The sequence below is a fragment of the Diabrotica virgifera genome, chromosome 5 (genome assembly GCF_917563875.1).
Source record: "Diabrotica virgifera virgifera chromosome 5, PGI_DIABVI_V3a".
NCBI classification, from domain to species: domain Eukaryota; kingdom Metazoa; phylum Arthropoda; class Insecta; order Coleoptera; family Chrysomelidae; genus Diabrotica; species Diabrotica virgifera.
In genome coordinates, this window is record NC_065447.1 from 15,685,699 (window position 1) to 15,708,151 (window position 22,453).

Here is a 22,453-nt window from a genome sequence, read left to right on the forward strand (position 1 = left end):
AGAAAGGTAAAAGTTGAATATGTGAGAGAAAATCTCACGCGCGACCACTCGCGTACAAACGTACAGTTACGATCACTGAATAGTTTACACCTTAAGTTTTATATTGTAATGCTCTACAATTGCAGTGTTGTACGGATTTGATACATGTCGAAGTCAAAAAATTTCAAAAAGTCAATGCTTGTCAAAAATTTCGCTAGTGTTGAAAAATAAAATAAAATTAAATAAAACGATATCAAACCTCTCCAAAATGGTTAGAATGCATTTGAGTGATATGCAAAAAACAAGAGCAAATGCCAAACTCAAAGAATGTTGTTCACTAAGGACAGTTGCTGCAGATTTGTACGTACGTGAGCCATATGTGCACATGAAAAATCAAAGAAAGATGGGATAATTATCACTCTATAGCAAGGTTGGGCGGTTCAAGAAAGCAGAAGATCTCCACAGATCAACAGGATGTGTTGTTAGTAGATTATTTGAGAGAATCTCCTTTTTGCCAGAGCTCAAAAAGATAACGAAGAGACAGCGTTTTCGGGCAGTATTTGCACTGCACGTAGAAGAATAACACAAATTTTTGTTTATTATTTAACATTGTTGATCATTATTTAATATAAAATAGATTTAAAATAAAATGGATATTTTAAAACCCTACTTCCATATTTTCGTTACCTATTAGAACCATGTAGTATAATTTAGTATTCTTTTGTCATTGTTTATTTTATTGATTAATTGTTTTGTCATTCAAATTAATTCTACTGTCAAGTTTTATGTGAATAAAAGCCTAATTTTGTAAAAGGCATTTTTACTACAATTTTATTCACATAAATATACCAAATATACAATGGAGAAGTACTTTAGACCTGATAAACTAGAGGCTGATCCAAACTCCCAAACTGCCGCCAAAGAATTTAAACACTGGTACGAAACATTTAAGAATTTTTTGGAAAGCAATAAATCTACAGAAAAATCGCTAGAAGATAAAGACAAGTACATGCTTTTAATCAATTTTGTCTCACATTCAGTATATGATTACATAAGCGAAGCAAAAACATACATTTCTGCTATCAAAATTTTGGAAGAATTGTATATTAAACCTACAAATGAGATTTACGCAAGACATATTCTAGCTACAAGAAAACAACAAATAAACGAATCTATAGATCAGTATGCTCAACAGTTAAAGCTTTTGGCTAAAAATTGTAATTTTAAAGCAGTTTCTTCAGAAGAAAATAAAAATGACTATATTCGTGATGCTTTTATTAATGGTCTCGTTCAATCTAATATACGTCAAAGATTACTAGAGTTTAGTTCTTTATCTTTGGACGAAGCATTATCTAAATCTAGATCTTTAGAAGATTCTCAAAAACAATCTGATACATATCATGCAGCATTAAATAATATAGCATCTTGTAGTCATCCAAATTCAGAACAAACTACTTTAGCTTCTGTTCAAACAAAACCTGGTCAGACTTGTTATTTTTGTGGACATCCAAGACATCCTCGATCTGTATGTCCAGCAAGGGCTGCGATTTGCCAAAACTGTCATAGAATTGGACATTGGTTTAAAATGTGCATGCAATCAAAGAAAAGTCAAACGAGATCAACTTATGCATCTACAATGGTAATCGCTTCTTCAATGGAAACACCTCAATCGCTTTCAAAATGTATAGCCAAAGTAACAGTTAACCAAATTGATGCCAACGCTTTAATAGACACTGGAAGCTCAGATACTTTTTTAGATCATGAATTCGCTATTGAAAATAAGCTTAAAATTTTTCCAATACAAGGGGTTAAAGTTTCTATGGCATCTATGTCATTCTCAGCTAATATTCAAGGCTATTGTTTAATAAACATTCAGGTTGATAAAGAAAAATATGATCAAACAAAAGTTTTAGTTTTATCCAATCTTTGTACAGATGTGATTTTGGGTCAAGATATTATGAAACAACATGAAAGCTTAGAAGTTAAATTTGGAGGACCAAGAAGACCTCTTAAGATATGCTGTCTTACTGAAGCTAAAATTAAGCCACCTTCGTTGTTTGCCAATTTAACAGAAAATTGTCACCCTATTGCTACTAAATCTCGCAGACATTCACAGGAAGATGAAGAATTTATTAAACAAGAAATAAAACGTCTCCTTAAAGAAGAAATTATTGAAGAAAGTAAATCACCTTGGAGGGCCCAAGTGTTGGTAACTAAAAACGAAAATCATAAACGTCGGATGGTAGTTGATTACTCTCAAACAATAAATAGATTCACATTACTTGATGCTTATCCGTTGCCGAATATTGATTCACTGGTGTCTAAGATAGCAAAATATAAAATTTTTAGCTCAATTGATTTAAAATACGCATATCATCAAATACCAATTTACGAATCTGACAAACCATTTACAGCTTTCGAGGCAAGTGGAGGCCTTTACCAATTCCGTCGTATTCCTTTTGGAGTTACCAATGGAGTATCATGTTTTCAGAGAGCCATTGATTCTATCATAAAAAAAGAAAATCTACAAGGTGTTTACGCTTATTTAGATGATGTAACAGTTGGTGGTGAGGATCAAGATAGACATGATTTAAATTTACAGAATTTTTTAAATGCTGTTAAAAAATATGGGTTAACTTTAAATCAAAATAAATGTCACTACAATCAAAAAATTATAAATATTTTGGGATATACAATAGAAAACTCTACAATGAAACCTGATCCAGACAGATTGAAGCCTCTACTAAATTTACCAGTTCCGAATGATTCTAAAAGTCTTCAGAGGGCACTTGGAATGTTTTCACATTACTCAAAATGGGTTAATAATTTTTCAGCAAAAATTAGAGGTCTTATAGATTGCAAGAAATTTCCATTAGGTCCTGACTTGGTATTTGCTTTTGAGGAGTTGAGAACTGATATAGCTAATGCACTTCTATGGACAATTGATGAAAATGAAATTCTCATTGTTGAAACTGATGCTTCTGAATTTGCTATTGCTGCCACTCTGAGTCAATCTGGAAGACCCGTTGCTTTTTTCTCACGTACCCTTACAGATTCTGAACGAAAACATTCTGCAATTGAAAAAGAAGCATATGCTTGCGTTGAAGCATTGAAAAAATGGAGACACTATCTTTTAGGAAGACAATTCAAACTAATCACAGATCAGAAATCAGTTTCGTTCATGTTTAATACAAACCATACAAGTAAAATCAAAAATGAAAAAATTTTGCGTTGGCGTTTGGAGCTTTCTTGTTTTAAATATGATATTATCTATCGTCCAGGAAAGGCTAATGATGCAGCTGATGCACTATCAAGAATATGCAATAATATAAATAATACAAGCAAGTTATATCAATTACATTCAGATTTATCGCATCCTGGGATTACTCGTATGCACCATTTTGTAAAAATTCGAAATTTACCTTATTCTTTAGATGAAATTAAACACGTAATTACCTCTTGTCCAATCTGTGCAGAAATTAAACCCAGATTTTATAAGAAAGAAGATGATACACATTTAATTAAATCAACAGCTCCGTTCGAAAGATTGAATATTGACTTTAAAGGTCCAATACCCGGTTCTTCTAGAAATTCTTATATGCTTACAATCATTGATGAATTTTCAAGATTTCCATGGGCTTTTCCATGCTCAGATACATCCAGTCAGACAGTAATTGAATGTTTGAATCAAATGTTTTGTTTATATGGAATGCCGGCATATATACATTCTGACAGGGGAACTAGCTTTACTTCTCAAGAATTTATTAATTATCTACACTCTAAAGGAATATCTTCAAGTAGAACAACACCATATAACCCTGGAGGAAATGGTCAAGTCGAGAGATACAATGGAATTATATGGAAAGCAGTGAATCTAGCATTGAAAACCAAAAATTTAGACATCACTAAATGGGAGACTGTTCTACCAGATGCTCTGCACTCTATAAGAAGTTTACTGTGTACAGCAACCAATTGTACACCTCATGAACGTTTGTTTACATATCAGCGAAGATCAACTAGCGGAACTTCTATTCCATCATGGCTTAAAGATTCAGACAAAGTATTACTAAGAAAATTTGTACAAAAAAGTAAGTTTGATCCTTTAGTTGAAGAGGTTGATCTTTTAGAAGCCAATTCAGATTACGCCTTAATACAGTATCCAAACGGAAAGAAAAGTACAGTTTCAACGAAGCATTTAGCTCCTAGAGGTGACCTGAAATTATTGAATCAAGATAATGATGAAGATGAAAATGAAAGTCCAAATAATACACTAGAGAATTCCACTACTGAATCAATACCAGAGGACATAGAAAATTTATCTATTCAAGAACCCAATCAAGTACCTGATGATAATCATGAACCAAGATTGGAAAATTCAGATTTTCATAATCATGAACCAAGATTGGAAAATTCAGATTTTCAATCTAGCCGTAAATCAGCTAGAACTAAAAATAAACCACGATATTTGCAAGATTTTGTTCAAAAATAGGGCCGGGTGAATGTAGTATAATTTAGTATTCTTTTGTCATTGTTTATTTTATTGATTAATTGTTTTGTCATTCAAATTAATTCTACTGTCAAGTTTTATGTGAATAAAAGCCTAATTTTGTAAAAGGCATTTTTACTACAAACCATAATCCATTTTATTCAAAAAAACTTCTTTCCATACTATCCATTTTGTTAAATTTTGTAAAATATATTTATATTATTTTGATTTTTGAAGATATTCTTCTTTAGCGGCGAATCGATTGAGGGTAAAATTTGATTGATCCGCGCGCATGCGCACACCGACAGTATGGTATTAGTCGTTATACGGGCTCTGATTGGGTGTTGAAATTTTGAAATGATTTGGCAATAATTGTTCAATATGGAGGTTATCGGTAAACAAAAATATTGTATAATATTAGTTTTTATTGATGTGTGGACAGAAATAAAATCAAATTTATAATTATAGTGACTTTTTAAATAGTTCTGAAAAGCCGCAGGTACGTAATTCTAAATGTTTCAGTTGGAAATACCTAATAGTTTCAATACCTATCTATTTGGAAAATGTAAACAAAATAATGTAGTTGCCTATTAGTAGGCAAAGCTTTAATTTACATAATCTGATTACGAACAAACTTTCTACAAATCTTCATCTCATATATCGTTTTCTTACTCTATATATATTTTGTTGTATTTTATTTCGACAAAAATCAAACTAATAATTTTATTAAATTCATATAAAGGGCCTAGCCGGGTAAGATGGTGAAAAGTGCCCCCAACCCAATCTAAATTTCATATAGGCCACTTTATAGCACATATAGAGGAATTCACTTTCTGAAATTTTTAGCCCCCTAGGTGGTCACGTGACCCCCCTAGAGCCTAATTAGGCTTTTTATGTTTTTATTTTTTATCTCAGCCGCATTAAGAGCTAGCCAAAAAGTTTATTTAAAAAAGTTATAAGTTTCAAAAAGATCTATATGAAAAAATTTTTTTTATTTTTTTGGCGGGAAATTCGAATTTTTAGAACAATTTTAAACTTTTAAATAAATCTGAAAAAAAAACTAAGACACTCGTTTTTACGAAAATTAGTTATAATGTGTATTTTTACACAATCTTTCACCCTCAATTTTTTCAGATTTTTAAAATTGGTGAAACGTACCTTTAAAAATAAAAAACCGCATTTTTTCGGTTTTTTTTTCGTTTTTTTGATACAATTTTATACATATTTTTCAAAAAATTTAACACCGTCACTAGAATAGGTAAAAAACTGAAAAATAATTAGGATTTGCTTCATAAAAATTTTTTGTAACGCCATCCATTTTCAAGATACAGGGCGTTGAAGAAAACAAAATTTTACATATTTTTTACGATTTTGCCGAAACTACTGGCAACATTGTAATAAAACTTGGCGGGTTTTAAGAGGTAGTTATTGTGCATGTTTTGACATACAACTAAGGATTTAATATTCATCATTGGCGCGCATAGGGGTAATGGTCTGAACTTTTCAAAGAAAAAAAGATAGTACGCCACTGACATATTTCAAATTAACAATCATTTTTGAATTCCTCGTTCAATTTGCAATAAAGAATCTATCTTCTCATTTTTTCATACGACGCGCTGTATTGCTGCAAAAAATAAAATATCTTAACGCTTCCAAAGTATTCGAATTAATTTTGATAATGGATGTATGAGTTTATTATGTATGTAGATGTAGATGTAGAAACTACTAGAAGTTCGAATACTTTGTAAGGGTTAAGATCTTTTATTTTTTGAATAAAAATGGCGCGTCGTATGAAAAAATAAGAAGATACATTTTTTGTCACAAATTGAACGAGAAATTAAAAAACGATTGTTAATTTGAAATATGTCAGTGGCGTACTATCTTTATTCTTTAAAAAGTTCAGACCATTACCCCTATGCGAGCCAATGATGAATATCAAATCATTAATTGTATGTCAAAATATGCACAATAACCAGCTCTTAAATCCCGCCAAGTTTTATTACAATGTTGCCAGTAGTTTCAGCAAAATCGTAAAAAATGTGTAAAATTTTATTTTCTTCAACGCCCTGTATTTTGAAAATGGATGGCTTTACAAAAAATTTTTATTAAGCAAACCCCAATTATTTTTCAGTTTTTTACCTATTCTAGTGATAGTGTTACCTTTTTTGAAAAATATGTATAAAATTGTTTCAAAATACGAAAAAAAAACTGAAAAAATGCGGTTTTTTATTTTTAAAGGTACGTTTCACCAATTTTAAAAATCTGAAAAAATTGAGAGTGAAAGATTGTGCAAAAATACACATTATAATTAATTTTCGTAAAAACGAGTGTCTTAGTTTTTTTTTCAGAGTCATTTAAAAGTTTAAAATTGTTCTAAAAATTCGAATTTCCCGCCAAAAATTAAAAAAAAAAAATTTTTCTTATAGATCTTTTTGGAACTTACAACTTTTTTTAATAAAGTTTTTGGCTAGCTCTTGATGCGCCTGAGATAAAAAATAAAAACATAAAAAGCCTAATTAGGCTCTAGGGGGGTCACGTGACCACCTAGGGGGCTAAAAATTTCAGAAATTGAGTTCCTCTATATGTGCTAAAAATTGGCCTATATGGAATTTAAATCGAGCTGGGGGCACTTTTCACCATCTTACCCGGCTAGGCCCTTTATGGTGTAAACGTTTAGTTTGTGTATATTCCCACATGACGTATAAGCGAATGTGGTGCAGTTTGAAATGCCGTCAACTTTCGTACGGCGCGGTAGACGTGAAGTGGGTTCAAGCCCCAAGCAAGTTATTATTTTTTTATTTTTTTTTATAGATTTTATGATTGTAAGTATATTATTATATAATTTTTGAAGATATTCTTCTTTTTTGAAAGTGGTAGATAAGAAAGTTAGTTTGATTTTTAAATAAAATAAGTACAAATAACCTTTTAAGTATATTTACTTCGTTTAAATTACCTATTATATAATAGAAGAATATCTTATTACGTGCGTACAAAGTACACACACATTCTTTTTTTAATTTTAATGAACCTATTGTAGATACACCACTGTTAACGTCACTGTGACGTAAAGGTGGGTTTAAACGAGGTAAAAATTAAAAAGTTGGCTCCTAGATACGTAAGCCTGTAAACTATTCAACAGTGGCGGCTCGTGATTTTTTCAATAGGGGAGGCTATACCTAACTGTAAATTATCTAGATAAATTTGCACTAGCAAAAAAAATCCGCCAAAAAAATCCAAAAAAATCTAATTTAAGGCCCCATTTTTTTGACCATTTTTTAATTACATTTTATAATATCATCATAATTCATAATTATTTCATAATATCATATCATTTTAAAAATAGTATAATTGTAAAAGTGTATTACCAAAGTTTGTGTCGTTTATTTGTTAACAATTCTATCTCTGTAAGTAGATATGCATATCAAAATAAATACAGATTTGAAGTTTTGCAGTCCATACAGATTGAAGGCTTCCATTGTTTAAGATACTCAACTGAATTTTTTTAATTCTCAAAGCGGCTTACTCTGCGAATGCAAAAACACGGTAAATTACCGATATTTTGCTTTGCATTACAGATATCGGAAAAAGTTATTTAAACAAGTTGTTCCTAATATTATTCTAATCCCACATACCAAACTTCATCACAAAATTCGCACTTTTAGTTTTTTCATTATTTGTAGTCAGGATCCTAAAATCCGCAGAGGCTGCTGGCCGAAAAATCTCACTTGCCCGATCTGCGGGCAGCGTGTGCGTTAAGCGTTGTGCAGCTCTAAGGAGACCGGGTCTCCTTAAACCATCCTTAAACGCTGCTGGGCTACGCGGAGCATTAGCAAGTGAGATTTTCCGGCCAGCAGCCTCCTCTGTGATTTTAGGATCCCGACTACAAATAATGAAAAAACTAAAAACGCGAATTTTGTGCTGAAATTTGGTATGTGTGGTTAGAATATTATTTGGAACAACTTGTTCAAATAACTTTTTGCGATATCTCTAACGCGAAGCAAAATAGCAAAGTAAACAAAACAGCGTAGCGTGTGCAAAAAATGTATGGGGAGGCTAAGCCTCCCTTGCCTCCTCTCACCAGCCGCCACTGCTATTCAATCATCGTAACTGCACCTAGCGACTAATGCCAGGTTAAGTATCTACTCTCAAATGTATTTTCAGCTTACTTGCTTCACTAAATTGCTTAAAACAAATCTCACACTTGTTAAGGTTTTTCTCCAGTGTGCACTCTCAAATGTGTTTTCAAACTACCTGCAGTAGTAAATTGCTTAAAACAAATATCACACTTGTAAGGTTTTTCCCCCGTGTGCACTCTCAAATGTTTTTTCAAACTACCTAATTCAGTAAATTCCTTAAAACAAATCTCACACTTGTAAGGTTTTTCCCCAGCGTGCACTCTCAAATGTTTTGTCAAAGCACTTGCAGTACTAAACTGTTTTACACAAATTTCACACTTGTGTGGTTTTTCTCCGTTGTGAACTGTCATGTGAGAGGTTAATTGAGATTTTTGAGCAAACCGATTACAGCAAATCTCACACTGATAAGGTTTTTCCCCCGTGTGCACTCTCAAATGTTTTTTCAAACTACCTAATTCAGTAAATTCCTTAAAACAAATATCACACTTGTAAGGTTTTTCCCCAGTGTGCACTCTCAAATGTTTTGTCAAAGCACTTGCAGTACTAAACTGTTTTAAACAAATTTCACACTTGTGTGGTCTTTCTCCGTTGTGAACTGTCATGTGAGTAGTTAATTGAGATTTTTGAGCAAACCGATTACAGCAAATCTCACACTGATAAGGTTTTTCTCCAGTGTGCACTGTAGAATGTCTTTTCAAAGCACCTGGAGTACTAAATTGCTTAAAACAAATCTCACACTTGGAAGGGTTTTCCCCAGTGTGCACTCTCAAATGATGTTTGAAATTACCTGCTGTAATAAATTGTTTAAAACAAATATTACACTTATAAGGTATTTCTCCCGTGTGGACTCTTAAATGTTGTTCAAAAGAACCTTTGTGATAAAACTGCTTAAAACAAATCTCACACTTATAAGGTTTTCCCCCAGTGTGCACTCTCAAATGTACTTTCAAATCACTTGTAATACTAAATTGTTTTAAACAAATCTCACACTTGTGAGGTTTTTCCCCAGTGTGCACTCTCAAATGTATTTTCAAACTATTTGCTTCACTAAATTGCTTAAAACAAAACTCACACTTGTGAGGTTTTTCCCCGGTGTGCACTCTCAAATGTCTTTTCAAATTGGCGGCTTCACTAAATTGCTTAAAACAAATCTCACACTTGTTAAGTTTTTCTCCTGTATGTGTTCTCAAATGTCTTTTCAAATCATTAGCAGAACCTAACGGTTTTAAACAAATTTCACACTTGTAAGGTTTTTCCCCAGTGTGCACTCTCAAATGTTTTTTCAAAGTACTTGAGTTACTAAATTGCTTAAAACAAATCTCACACTTGTGAGGTTTTTCTCCAGTGTGCACTCTCAAATGTACTTCCAAATTACTTGCTGAAACAAATTGTTTAAAACAAATCTCACATTTGGAAAGATTTTCCCCAGTGTGTACTCTAAAATGTCTTTTTAAATGACTTGATCCACTATATTGCTTAAAACAAATCTCACACTTGTGACGTTTTTCCCCAGTGTGCACTCTCAAATGTACTTTCAAATGACTTGCTTGAACAAATTGCTTAAAACAAATCTCACACTTGTAAGGTTTTTCCCCAGTGTGCACTTTCAAATGTCTTGTCAAATTACTAGCAGAACTACACTGTCTTAAACAAATTTCACATTTAAAAGGTCTTTTTCCAGTCACAACTTTTATAGTTTTATTTAATGTTGTTCCTTCGGTGTGTAGGCTCACATCTTTTCCTTTGTAAGATGAACCTTCAATGGGTTTTTCCATAATTTCCACTTTGGTTTCATCTTGAAGACAACCTAAAATATTAACCAACTATAATGTAATTGTTTGAGTAAAACGGAAAATGAATACAATAATCAAATTAACATGTTCGCTACCAAAGGGGTACTTACGTTTCTTCCTTATAGACCATGCTATTTAAATTGCTGGTATGTGCAATACGGCCCCCAGCTCAAGGGTAAAGCACTGGTCTATGAGAAAAATCAATGTGGCCCATATATTAGTCGTTTGGTAGTGAACGAGTTACGGCATAATAAAATTTAGTCTTGTTTTATAATTATTATTTAGAAACATAAGAAACATTTCGTCACCTTAGTACATACTACAACTAGGTAACTAAAAAAAGCATTCTTTATAAAACCAGCTTTAAAATTGTGTGTGTGTGTGTGTGTTTATGTTTTATTGGCACTGGTTTAAGCAACCAACTGGCCAGTCAATGTGTTTTGAATTCTCTCTTTTACAAAATATATCCTTAGTATCTAAATTTAAAACTATTACTACTACTAAGTTTTTTTCACTCTGTTTTTTTTATTTTTCAACGAAAACATTTCGTTTATAAATTCGCAAAAGTGTGTGTGTTATTGCCTTTAGAGTTGCACAAGTTTGACTTGAATGTTTGAACTTGACTTGAGTTTGACTTAATTTCAAGTCAAACTCAAGTCAATCCTTCTGACAAATATTTCAAGTCAAGTCAAACTGGTCAATCGTACAGGTTTGAAAATTCAAACTGTTTGTCAAACTAGTTTGAAAGAGTTTGAAGAATAATTTATTTAGTAGATATACTTTTTTGTCGAGATTGACATGTTAGTTGCCAATTAAGATAAGAAAATTAATAATACAATGCGTGCCACATAAAAGTAACTTAATACGGGAAGCGATTATAATCAAAATAGGGTCGTAAATTTAAATTTCTTGAAAATGATTCCTGAATGCTTAAACTGCTTGCTGGCAAGTTTCGTTTTATCCATATAACTTTTTTATATCTGAGTGTTACTAGATTAAAACAAAGAATTCGTTGGATAGTTTTTTTATCATACAAAGTGTAATTTAATCTACTTTGGGAGCGTTCAGGTTCAAGTATTACGTAACGCAAGTTGGGGGGGGGTCATGTAAAACGTTACGGCGCGTTACACGGGGAGGGGGTAGGATGGTTCGAACAGCGCATTACGTAATAGTGATGTAACAAATGTCATTTTTTGAACATTCGCGAATACGAATGCGAATGCGAATATCTAATAACGACATTCGCGAATGCGGATGCGAGTGCGAATGCTCAGTTTTTTTAATTTGTTTTTATTTTTGAAATGTTTTCTAAATTTGTAATGAGAAGTTAATTGATATTTAGTGTAAATCAATCTGAACCTTAAGCTTTATTACATTATGCCAAATAATAAAACAACGTGAAGGCTGATAATCTGATTATACGAGGTTAAGTTACCTTTTTTTAATAAAAAAGATAAGAAAGAGAATAGATTTTAATTTTATTAATCTAACTTTATTTTCAAATTATTATTTCTCTTCTCTGATATTCATATTCGCAAAACATTGGCACAAATTTTGCGAATGCGAACGCGAATGCGAATATGCAAAAAGATGCGGATATTCCCGAATGCGAATACGAATACGAATATTCGTTACATCACTATTACGTAACATTGTTTTTTTAACTTAAATAAAAAAAACTACCGAATCACAATCTTCCACCTTTTCAACTTTCGTTTATATTTTACATAGAACCCCTGGATTGTATTATATTGCCCCCTCACCTCCGCTCATGTTACAATAGGATAAAATAGTATTCAAGTGAAAAAATCTTAAAATTTGTATTTAGCAGTCAAGCACAGTAACATGTGTCTCAATGGACAGCTCAAAATAAAATGATTTGGAATTTTTATGACTTTCTTTTATTAAAAAAGGCATTTAAGGGCCAGTTAGAAAAACATCTGGTATATACCAATCTGCTAGTTCACTCGAAAATACAATACAAACGTATTGCTGTACATTTGTTGGTATTTCTTTAAAATTCAAAACTAACCATTGGGTTATTAGACCTGGATCCTGCGTACCAAAAAAAGTTGATTAATAGCAAGCCGAAAATTTGTTAATAGCTTAACGGTGCCTAGTTGGACAAACTTAGATGTACGGGAACACTGGAACGGTGGAAATTTTAATTGTGGAACAATTTAATAATTTGGAACATCAGATTACGAAAACGTCCCATGTATTTTGTCGGACATAACATCCAATTGATTTGTTACCCTTTCATTAAACTCTCATGCAAAAATCAGACTGCTATTACTAACCAACATGATTCCTGTCATTTGACATGTTCTTCATGTTCCACTCATTAAAATGCCCAGTTGATGATAAACACCAGTCTGATTTTTGCATGAGAGTTTAATGAAAGGGTAACAAATCAATTGGATGTTAATCAATCGGAAGTTCTATCCGACAAAATACATGGAACGTTTACGTAGTCTGTCGTTTCAAATTTTTAACCTGTTCCACAATTAAAACTTTCCCTGTTCCAGTGTTCCCATACATGAAAGTTTGTCTGACTAGACACCGTTAATCTGTTAACAAATTTTCAGCTTGCTATTAATCAACTTTTTTTTGGTACGCGGGATCCAGGTCTATATGGTTTTACCTACATTTATCTACAATTTAAATGTCTTCGGAGACAGGCTACAAATGTTGGGTTTAAATTTTTTAAAAATTAATGTATAAATATGCATTAATAGTATGGTATAACTTATAACTAGTCCCAAACCCAGACATCCAAAGTGAAAGGTATCCTCCAACACCAAATTGTTCTATATGGTCCACATAATGTTAAGAAAAAAGTCACACACACCATTTTCAGCGTCGGGTTTGGGGGGAGAGGGGGAAGAAATCGGTAAATTCGGAGATTTTTACGTTTTTCGTCAATATTTCTAAAACTATGCGGTTTCTAAAGGATTCTACATAAAATTTAAAACAAAAAGGTCCTATACATATTTGTTATAAAATCAGAGGTTCCAGAGTTACGGAGAGTGAAAAGTGGAAGTTTTCGATACTTTTTATATTTTTTGGGAAATTTATAATATTATTACTGATGAAAGAAATTTTCTTTAACAGGATTGTGTTTTGTAAATAAAATTTGCTATTTCAGTGGCATGTTAGTGATAAGCCCTCGAAGAAACGTCAACCTCACCACCCAAAATCATCATCAATTGCCCAAATTGGAAGTGTTGATTATATAACAATTATATATAGGACCTTTTTTGTTTTAAATTTTATGTAGAACAATTTTGTATAGAACATTGTTTACGCTAAAGTATAGTTTTAGAAATATTGACGAAAAACGTAAAAAAAATACTAATTTACCGATTTCTCCCCAATCTCCCCTCCAACCCGGACGCTCAAAATGGTGTAACTTTTTACTGCACAATATGTGGACCATATAGAACAATTTGGTGTTGGAGGAAGACTCTTTCTTTGGATGTTTGGGTTAGGCCTTTTTTTGACCAGTTATACTATACTACCTCCGTAACTTTGGAACCGTTCATTCTAGAAGGATTATGCAATAGGCCTTTTTTATTTCAAATTGAATGTAGAACATTTTTGTATAAAAGGTTGCTCATGCTAAATCGCATAGTTTTAAAAATATTGACGAAAAACGTAAAAAACTACGAATTTACCGATTTCTCCCCCTCTTCCCTTCAAACCCTACGCTCAAAATGGTGTGACTTTTTTCTGAACATTATGTGGACCATATAGAACATTTGGTGTTGGATGATAACTTTCACTTTGGATGTCTGGTTTATGCCATTATTTGGATCAATTGTATCATACTATAAAACGCTATAAGCTTTCTTAATAATTATTATCCTAACTGGCGCGCTTATTGGGATTTATTTGTCTGTCTGCGGTTTAAATATCATATCAGTCAATACATTTCTGTTTATTGAAATTTGTCAAAATTTTTTGGACCTTGTTGGGATTGAGGGATTTCCCCTATCCCTCCCCCACCCCATTACTCCCCCCCCCGTTGATCCGCCACTGAACAAATAAACACGTTGCGTAATATTCAAACTTTTCAAACTGTTTGAAGATGTTTGAATTCAAGTCAAACCTAAAGATATCGAAATCAAGTCAAGTCAAACTTTTTTATACAAAAAGTTTGATTTTCAAGTCAAGTCAAGTTTGTTGAGTAAAATCAAACTAGTTTGACTTGATGCATCTCTAATTGCGTTGCCGCTCCTGCAATACTCAGATCAGATTTATCGATGGATTCTTATGTAGTTTTTTCTTCTGAATCCAAATCTGAAAACGGCATTTCGATATTTCTAACCGTCTTCAAGATAATCGACCTCAAAGTTTAAAATGTGACGTCACAATCGTTTTATTTTCTGCCGACACACTACACGTCCAGCTGAAATCGTTGCTATTAAGTAGGCTAGTTTTTTAATCTCGATTTGTTAAGCAAAATTTTAAATTAAGTATTAATAAAACATCAATGACAGTTGATAGTGAATTTAATTATTATATAAAATAAATAAGATGTTCAAAAATACAATTTGAGTATAAGTATTTTAAAAGCAATAATTTATTAACAGCTTTAAAAAGGTTTATTCGAGTATACGGCCCCCCTTTATGATAAATGGACTGTTCCATTTGCTATGAAATTAAAATATAGTCGGTTCGCTAAACTCGACACAACTGACTAGTGATTTAGTAGGTCAGTTTTTTGTTTTTGCCGAACAGCCTAACCGACAGTATATGAAATAATATTGTTTGGTATAAAAAAATTATGGTCTGATATGTGCAGTTACATCCTTCTAATGGAAAAAAATATTTGAAGATTTTTCTCAAATTATGGATACCAACAACATTTTCATTTATAACTCTTTTATTTTTAATTTGACGAAGAAAAGTTATTCTTCATAAAAAGCTCTTCATGTTCTAAGATTTATGATGCAACCCATCATATGTAAAATTTTATTAATTTTATGCGAGGTATATAAAAAATATGAATTTCGATCAAGAGTAAACTACCTTTATAGTTCATAACATTTAAATTAGAATGATATAATTGCACATTAAAACATAATTATTAATTCTAAACTACTTTTCATAATAGTAATTTTCCATATTATGAATTAAAATACGTAAATAAACAAAGTTTTCGTTAAGATAATGCTCGCATTTTCAGCTTGTTTATTATATATTTTTTAACAATTTTTTTATTATATTTTTTATTGTTTTTTATTTAGTTTTTTTTTCTTTTGTTTTTTATGTATTTTTTACTTTATCGTACTACATACGCAGTATGAGTATAATAGATAAAGTTATAGGATCGTGCAAAAAATTTTTTTTCAGATTTCACTTTTTTTTGACGTTTTGAGTCCCCCTGAGTCTAAAAAGCAAATAAAAAAAACATGTCGGAAGTATGTACGTACGTATGTCGCCACCGCCCAGCAAAAACTACTGGACCGATTTCGATGAAATTCGGTATGAGTAAGTTTAAGAGAATTTTGTCGAGAAACTAAGCTTTTGAAAAAAACCTCTCAAAGGGCGGCCGAAATAGGGGGGTTATTTGGGGCCCATTTTTGCAAATTTTGACCGAAACGAATGAAATTTAACTTAAAGTTAGCTCATCGATAGGTAAATAGAAATACGGAATTTGACATTTCCAAATCCAAAATGGCGGCCAGCATGGCCGACCGCCCACCCGATACATTTCCCTACCAATCTAAAAACTTGTTTAAGATAAATTTAATTTGAAAAAACATTTATATAGCCTAAAGATGGGGCTATAACAAGAATATTATCGTTTTTCAGAAAAAGTTATGGATTGCCTATATTTAAGGGGTCAAAATTTGACATAAATTTGAACTAAATTTTCTCAAAAATGACTCCAAGGAATTTGTTTATTTTTTGATATATTTTTGATATCCTATCGGTAAATTGAATAACATTGGTCAAGTTTCTTAACTCCTCATAGGAAGGGAGTTATGAATTTTTTATAAAAAAATATTCGAGTGCCCGTAACTACCTGTGTAATAGAAACTAAAATTTTAAATTTGGCTGACATATATAGTACTTTGTTATCTATTAGCACAATAAATTTTACCCACAATATGGCTTCCGGTTTAACCGGAAATGAAAAAAAAATCTTAATTTTTTGCATACGCCCTATATATTTTTACATATTTTGAAAGAATGTAAAATTATCTTTCCAATGACATAAAACTCGTTGCTGTAACTCAAAAACTCGAAAAGTTACAGAAAATTGAAATTTTGCTAGAATCTTGTGTGTGTCCTCTCTCACGCGATCATAGCAGAGCATTATTATAGGGCAGTCAATGAGGGTATTTGGCTCCGAATTCCATCCTACTACATCGATGTACTTGATATTTTCACAGTAAGTAGGGAATAGCTCAAGAAACAAAATCTACCCTATATACTATGGCGCTTTTATCTTGGGGCAATTCCCACCCCTTCAAGGGGGTGGAAAATTTATTGGTCAAAATAAGCATGGAAGTGGCTAGAGAACCTATTTTTAAGCAAAAACTGATCTATACTTTTTTTGAGAACTCAATACTTTTTGAGTTATGCGTAGTTGAAAATTGGCCATTTTCATTTAAAAATGACACGTTTTCGGACGGTTTTTTGTGAATACCTTAAAAACTATGCATCAAACTAAAAACACTGTATAAAATTTTTTTTTAATTATAAATAACAAAGAGATTCGTTCCTTCGTAAATTTTCTATTTATAATACAAAAAGAGATATGGTAGGTAAAAAGAGTTTGTTTTTTGGTGCATGCTCAAAGTGCTCATGCTTTTGTAGTGTTTGAAAAGGCCTTTAAAACGAGCACCGTTAAATGTCGGTTACATTCAAACTAAGCGAGATATGGTGCAAAAAAATATATGACTAATGTACTTTAAGGAAAAATGAGAAGTACATACATTTAACCCCTCATTCACCAGAATTTAAATGCAATGTTTTTCTTTTGCAATACCTCTTAATATAGTGTTATTTCTACTTTCAAAAAGTTGGACGGGTGAAAAAAATAAGATCAAATTATAGAGCGCATTTTTAAATTTTCTTAAAATTCTTCCTTTTGCTCCATGCAATTCGAAAATAAAAATGTTCTATTCCCGAGAAGTGGTGAGAACCGCCCCCATGATAAAAGCGCCATAGTATATAGGATAGACTTTGAATTAGGAGATTGGGCTTTGGGCTACTCCTAAAATTTCATTACAATCCATGCAGTAAAATGCAAATATTGTAAACTATTAATTTCTCAGAAAAATGGACTAATTTGAAATGAAAGTATGACTAATATTCTATTGATTTATGCAATAATCTATAGTGTGTCCCCGAACATTTTCTCAAATGCGGGAATTAATGATGCGTAGAACCATAAAATAATATTTTCAAGTATACAAGGTGTTTCTAAAATATCAAAATAACGAGTAACTTTGTTATTTTTATAGAATGCCAGTATCTAGTACGATAACGATAATAGATCGGTACAATAAAGTTCTCGGGCGGCCCTTCCGTCCAGCGTTTTTTGTATATTTTTTTTACTACGCTAAGACCTATACCCGATTCAACCTCTCGGAGGTTTAGATCTTCTTAGTAACTTTTTATTTTATTTTATTATTATTTTTTTTATAATTTTTTTTATTCTTTTTTTTTCAGAGCTTTAATTTTAAACAATTAACATGGTTTTTTTTTTGAGTGAATTTGATGGCCTTGGCCGAGCCAATTAGCCAGACATTTTGTTATTTTAAAAACAAACAAATTTGATTTTTCAATCAGAGGAATTTTTTCTGTATTTCTAACTCTAAATACATAACAAACTAACATTATTATCTACAATTATTATCTAAATAATACTCTGTTTTGGTTGTTCATTTTTTTTTGTAAATTTTTATTTTTTTTTTGTATTTTTTTTGCATTTTTTTTATATTGTTAATTTGTTTTTTTTATTAATTTTTTATTGTTATTTTTTATAAATTGTTTTTTTACTACGCTAAGACGTAAACCCGATTCATCCTCGCGGAGGTTTACATCTTCTTAGTTTTTTTTTTGCATTTTTTATTTTTTTTGTTTTTTTTTGCATTTTTTATTTTTTTTTTGTTTTTTTTCTTTTCTTTTTCTCTTTTTTTTTTTCTTTTCTTTTTCTCTTTTTTTTTGTTCTTTTCTTTTTTCAATTTTAATATACAATAATTAAATCTACAGGATTTAAAACAAAATAACAACAAAACAAACATGTTTGTTTTGTTTTAACAAACATGCCTGCTTTGTTTTAACAAAATTTCTTAAATACAGGGTAAATTTTATTGCTACAATCTATATTTACAATTTTTGATATGTTCGTAAATTGTTTTTAATATATTAATCTCTTCAGAAAAAATCAAATTGTTCAGGTAGACGGGAAGTGGAATTTTTAATATATTAAGATTATCATAAAATTTGTTTATATTTACTGATTGATGTGAACATTCGAGGAGAATATGTAGTAGATTACCTTCTTTTCCACACTCACAGTTAGGTGACTCTGTGAGACCCAGACTGTACATATGAAGGGGGGTAAGAGCATGATTACATCTCAATCTATTTATAACTCTTATGAAATGGCGATTTGATACAGAATGAAACCATCTTTTAATGGGAATTTCAGGTCGCATTTGTTTGTAATTACTACCAGTTCTCGTGTTTCGATAATACCTTTCGATTATGTGTTTCGATAATGTAATTAACATGGTTGTATAAAATTTTATAAACATCTAGATTGTTTGATTGTAAAAGGTATATAAGATTAAAAGGAAATTGTACATTAACTTGAACTAGATTGGTATAGAAATTTGATATTTCAATAAAATGTAAAGGACATTCTAACAGCATATGTTGTAGATCAGCTAGCTTTAAAATTAGTGTTTCCTATCTGATAAATTATTGTATACAGTGGAACTTCGATTATCCATCAGGGCACAGGACCAAGGGTATGACGGATAATAATCGAAAAGACGGTTAACAGAACATTAAAAAGAAATGCACAACCAATGTTTGAATTTGAATCAAACTGAATTATGGTGACACAGATATTGACTGTAATAATTATTGTGCTGTGCGTTTTTATTTTCGGCTTGAGTTCTAAAAATAGAACTCTAAAAACACGGTATCATTTATCATTACCTATTTAAATTGAAATTTAATCCAGAGCCCTGAATAAGAACAAAAATTATTTACATAGAAAAATGCGATGGTGGAATAACTGCACGTGTACATTTCAACGAATTTCGTTTGGCTTATCGCAATGTTCAAACAAACTGAAATGATGACTAAATTTTTAATTATGTAGTCAATATAACTTATGTATGGACCCTGATGGTTAACAGAGGTGACGGTTAATAGAGAGACGGATAATCGAGGTTACACTGTATTATAATTATCAATGTGTTACTATAGCATCAGGAATGTAGTTCTGACCTGGGATAATATAAAATTTTAGCCGTGTTTTCAATTTTTTTTTTAAATAAACTAGATTGTGGCACTGGCTGAAAAATTGATTTAACGTAAGTTTTCTATATTTTAATTTGCATGAGTAACTTAAACTTTTATTCGCAACAAACTGTAAGAGTTGAAAAGTTAAGAAAATAAAAATACCTCATTCATCTTCAGAATTCCTGCTCTTAATTTTTTTTCGTGTTTCTCTGGTATGGCAAATTTTCATAAAATGACCGATATTCTAATGATACTGCTGGAGGGGATAATGCAAATAAGGAATTTAAATTGACATATTTTTTTGAAATAGTAATTACATAACTTTGAAGAATTGTATAACAGTTTTACTGTATGTGGGACACACTGTCGATCTCAAGAAAAATCAACTCATGAGATAGTAGAACAAAATTATAGACATAACCCCAAAATTTTCAAGCCGATAAATTGCTCTTGAATAATGCAAATTTTTCAGAGCAGTTTCCACCACTTTGTTCCTTTTGGAACCCATATCATAATTAACACTAAAATTATGTCCACAACATAACAGCTTAGTTCACGTGTTTACCTAACCTAACACAATAGTTGAACAAGTGGATAAATCGTCCTACTGAAGAGCCCTTGTGTGCACAACTAGATAACTCAACGTATACAGTTGTAGCATTCAGCATTGCATTACATACTCAGATATGTATCTACCTGTTGCAGTGACCCACTACGTCACAAATAATTGAGATGGAAGTTGTCGAGTTGTAGCATTCAACGCAGCAATCCATGAAGGTTTGTTTAAATGGAATAACTCAAAATCATATTATTTTGAGTTGCCTCGTTGTAGTACTAAGGTGACAATTTATATTTATTTTAAAGATCACACATAATTTTATATAAACATGTAAATTTTCTACATCTTTATAACATTTAACCCTTTCAATGCAGTTGCTGTACAAGTACAATTTTTATTTTCAGACACTGTACTTTATATCGCGGGTACCTATGATTAATGTGATTAATAATACATATCCAGTGAAAATAATAACTCTGATAAGTATTGGCGATACAATTTTTTTATATGCGTGTCCGCGAAGATTATAACTCCCAAAATATTTATAACGAAAAGATTTAGTTCATAATAGATTCCGACGAAAACAATTATGTCTGAGAATTTTTTAGTACTTATAATTTTCGTGGACCAACAAACAGAAATGATGTTTTTTGCTGTTACTCCTCAAAAATAAATTTTTTCGCTAACACTTTATTAGGGATTATAATTTTCACAATGATATAATCGAAAATAATATTCTTCGAGGCGTTCATTGAAAGTTCTACATTTAACGGCATTTTTCGGAGTTATACTTTTCGTATGCGGTGGCGATATAATAACTGATAAATTACCAGGGGTTAACATCAAAATAGTAACATAGCCAAAGTCGGAAGAGAGGGAGAACATAATAGGTAAGCATGAAGTTTCACGTGATAATGGCCAAAGAATAATAGACAGAAAGGCAAATGGTGATAAAAAGCACACAATTACGTCGAAAAAATATACAGGGTGTCCCAGACTAATTTAGCCAGGCTATATCTCTTAAACGAATAGAGATTTTCGAATGGGACTAAAAATGATCTATTCCATTTGTAATACACTGTAATATGGCGTAGAAAAAATCATCCCCTAAATATTCATCCCTTAGTTACAACCCCTAACTTTAATTTTTTTAATAGCACCCTGTACATTTTTTTATAGTTTTGGATGTGGTCTTCGATCGTCTATTCAACACATTTTTTTAAAATAAAATCGGTTCGTAAATAATCAAGAAAACATCAGTTTATTTTTGTTAATTATGTGTCCCAGACTAATTTATCCAGGCTATATTTCTTAAACGAATAAAGATTTTGTAATGGAACAAAAACTGATCTATTCCATTTGTAATACACTTTAATATGGTTTAGAAAAAAAAATCATCCCCTATATATTCATCCCTTAGTTACAGGGTGCTATTAAATAAAAATTAAAGTTAGGGGTTGTAACTAAGGGATGAATACTTAGGGGATGATTTTTTCTACGCCATATTAAAGTGTATTACAAATGGAATCGATTAGTTTTTGTCCCATTCGAAAATCTTTATTCGTTTAAGAAATATAGCCTGGATAAATTAGTCTGGGACACATAATTATCAAAAATAAACTGGTATTTTTCTTGATTACTTACTAACCGATTTTTATTTTTAAAACATGTGTTGAATAGACGATCGAAGACCACATCCAAAACTATAAAAAAATGTACAGGGTGCTATTAAAAAAATTAAAGTTAGGGGTTGAACTGAGGGATGAATATTTAGGGGATGATTTTTTCTACGCCATATTACAGTGTATTACAAATGGAATAGATCAGTTTTTGTCCCATTCGAAAATCTCTATTCGTTTAAGAGATATAGCCTGGCTAAATTAGTCTGGGACACCCTGTACATAAAGAAACATGGATTTTCCCTGATAAAAAGACGGTAAATCAGATAGATCATATTTTAATAGAGAAGAAACATGCAAACAATGTAATAAATGTAAAAAGC

General features: G+C 31.4%; 2 protein-coding genes across 2 annotated transcripts in view; one reads left to right on the forward strand and one right to left on the reverse strand.

Annotated features, from left to right (window-relative positions):
* The first annotated feature begins 838 nt into the window (after positions 1-838).
* Positions 839-7,517, forward strand: LOC114326899 (uncharacterized). Its single transcript, XM_050651192.1, has 2 exons — positions 839-1,855; positions 7,503-7,517. The coding sequence occupies exons 1-2, from the start codon at positions 839-841 to the stop codon at positions 7,515-7,517; spliced, it is 1,032 nt and encodes a 343-aa protein (XP_050507149.1).
* LOC126885647 (zinc finger protein 271-like) overlaps positions 7,047-22,453 on the reverse strand; it is a 30,097-nt gene continuing 14,690 nt past the window's right edge. Inside the window, exon 2 of the mRNA XM_050652303.1 lies at positions 7,047-10,408. Coding sequence (XP_050508260.1) covers positions 8,670-10,408 — 1,739 coding nt within the window. The 3' untranslated portion in view covers positions 7,047-8,669. The remainder of the gene's footprint in view (positions 10,409-22,453) is intronic.

Bases quoted from the DNA above. Each gene is read 5' to 3' on its own strand.
- LOC114326899 (XM_050651192.1), top strand. From the start codon at position 839: ATGGAGAAGTACTTTAGACCTGATAAACTAGAGGCTGATCCAAACTCC.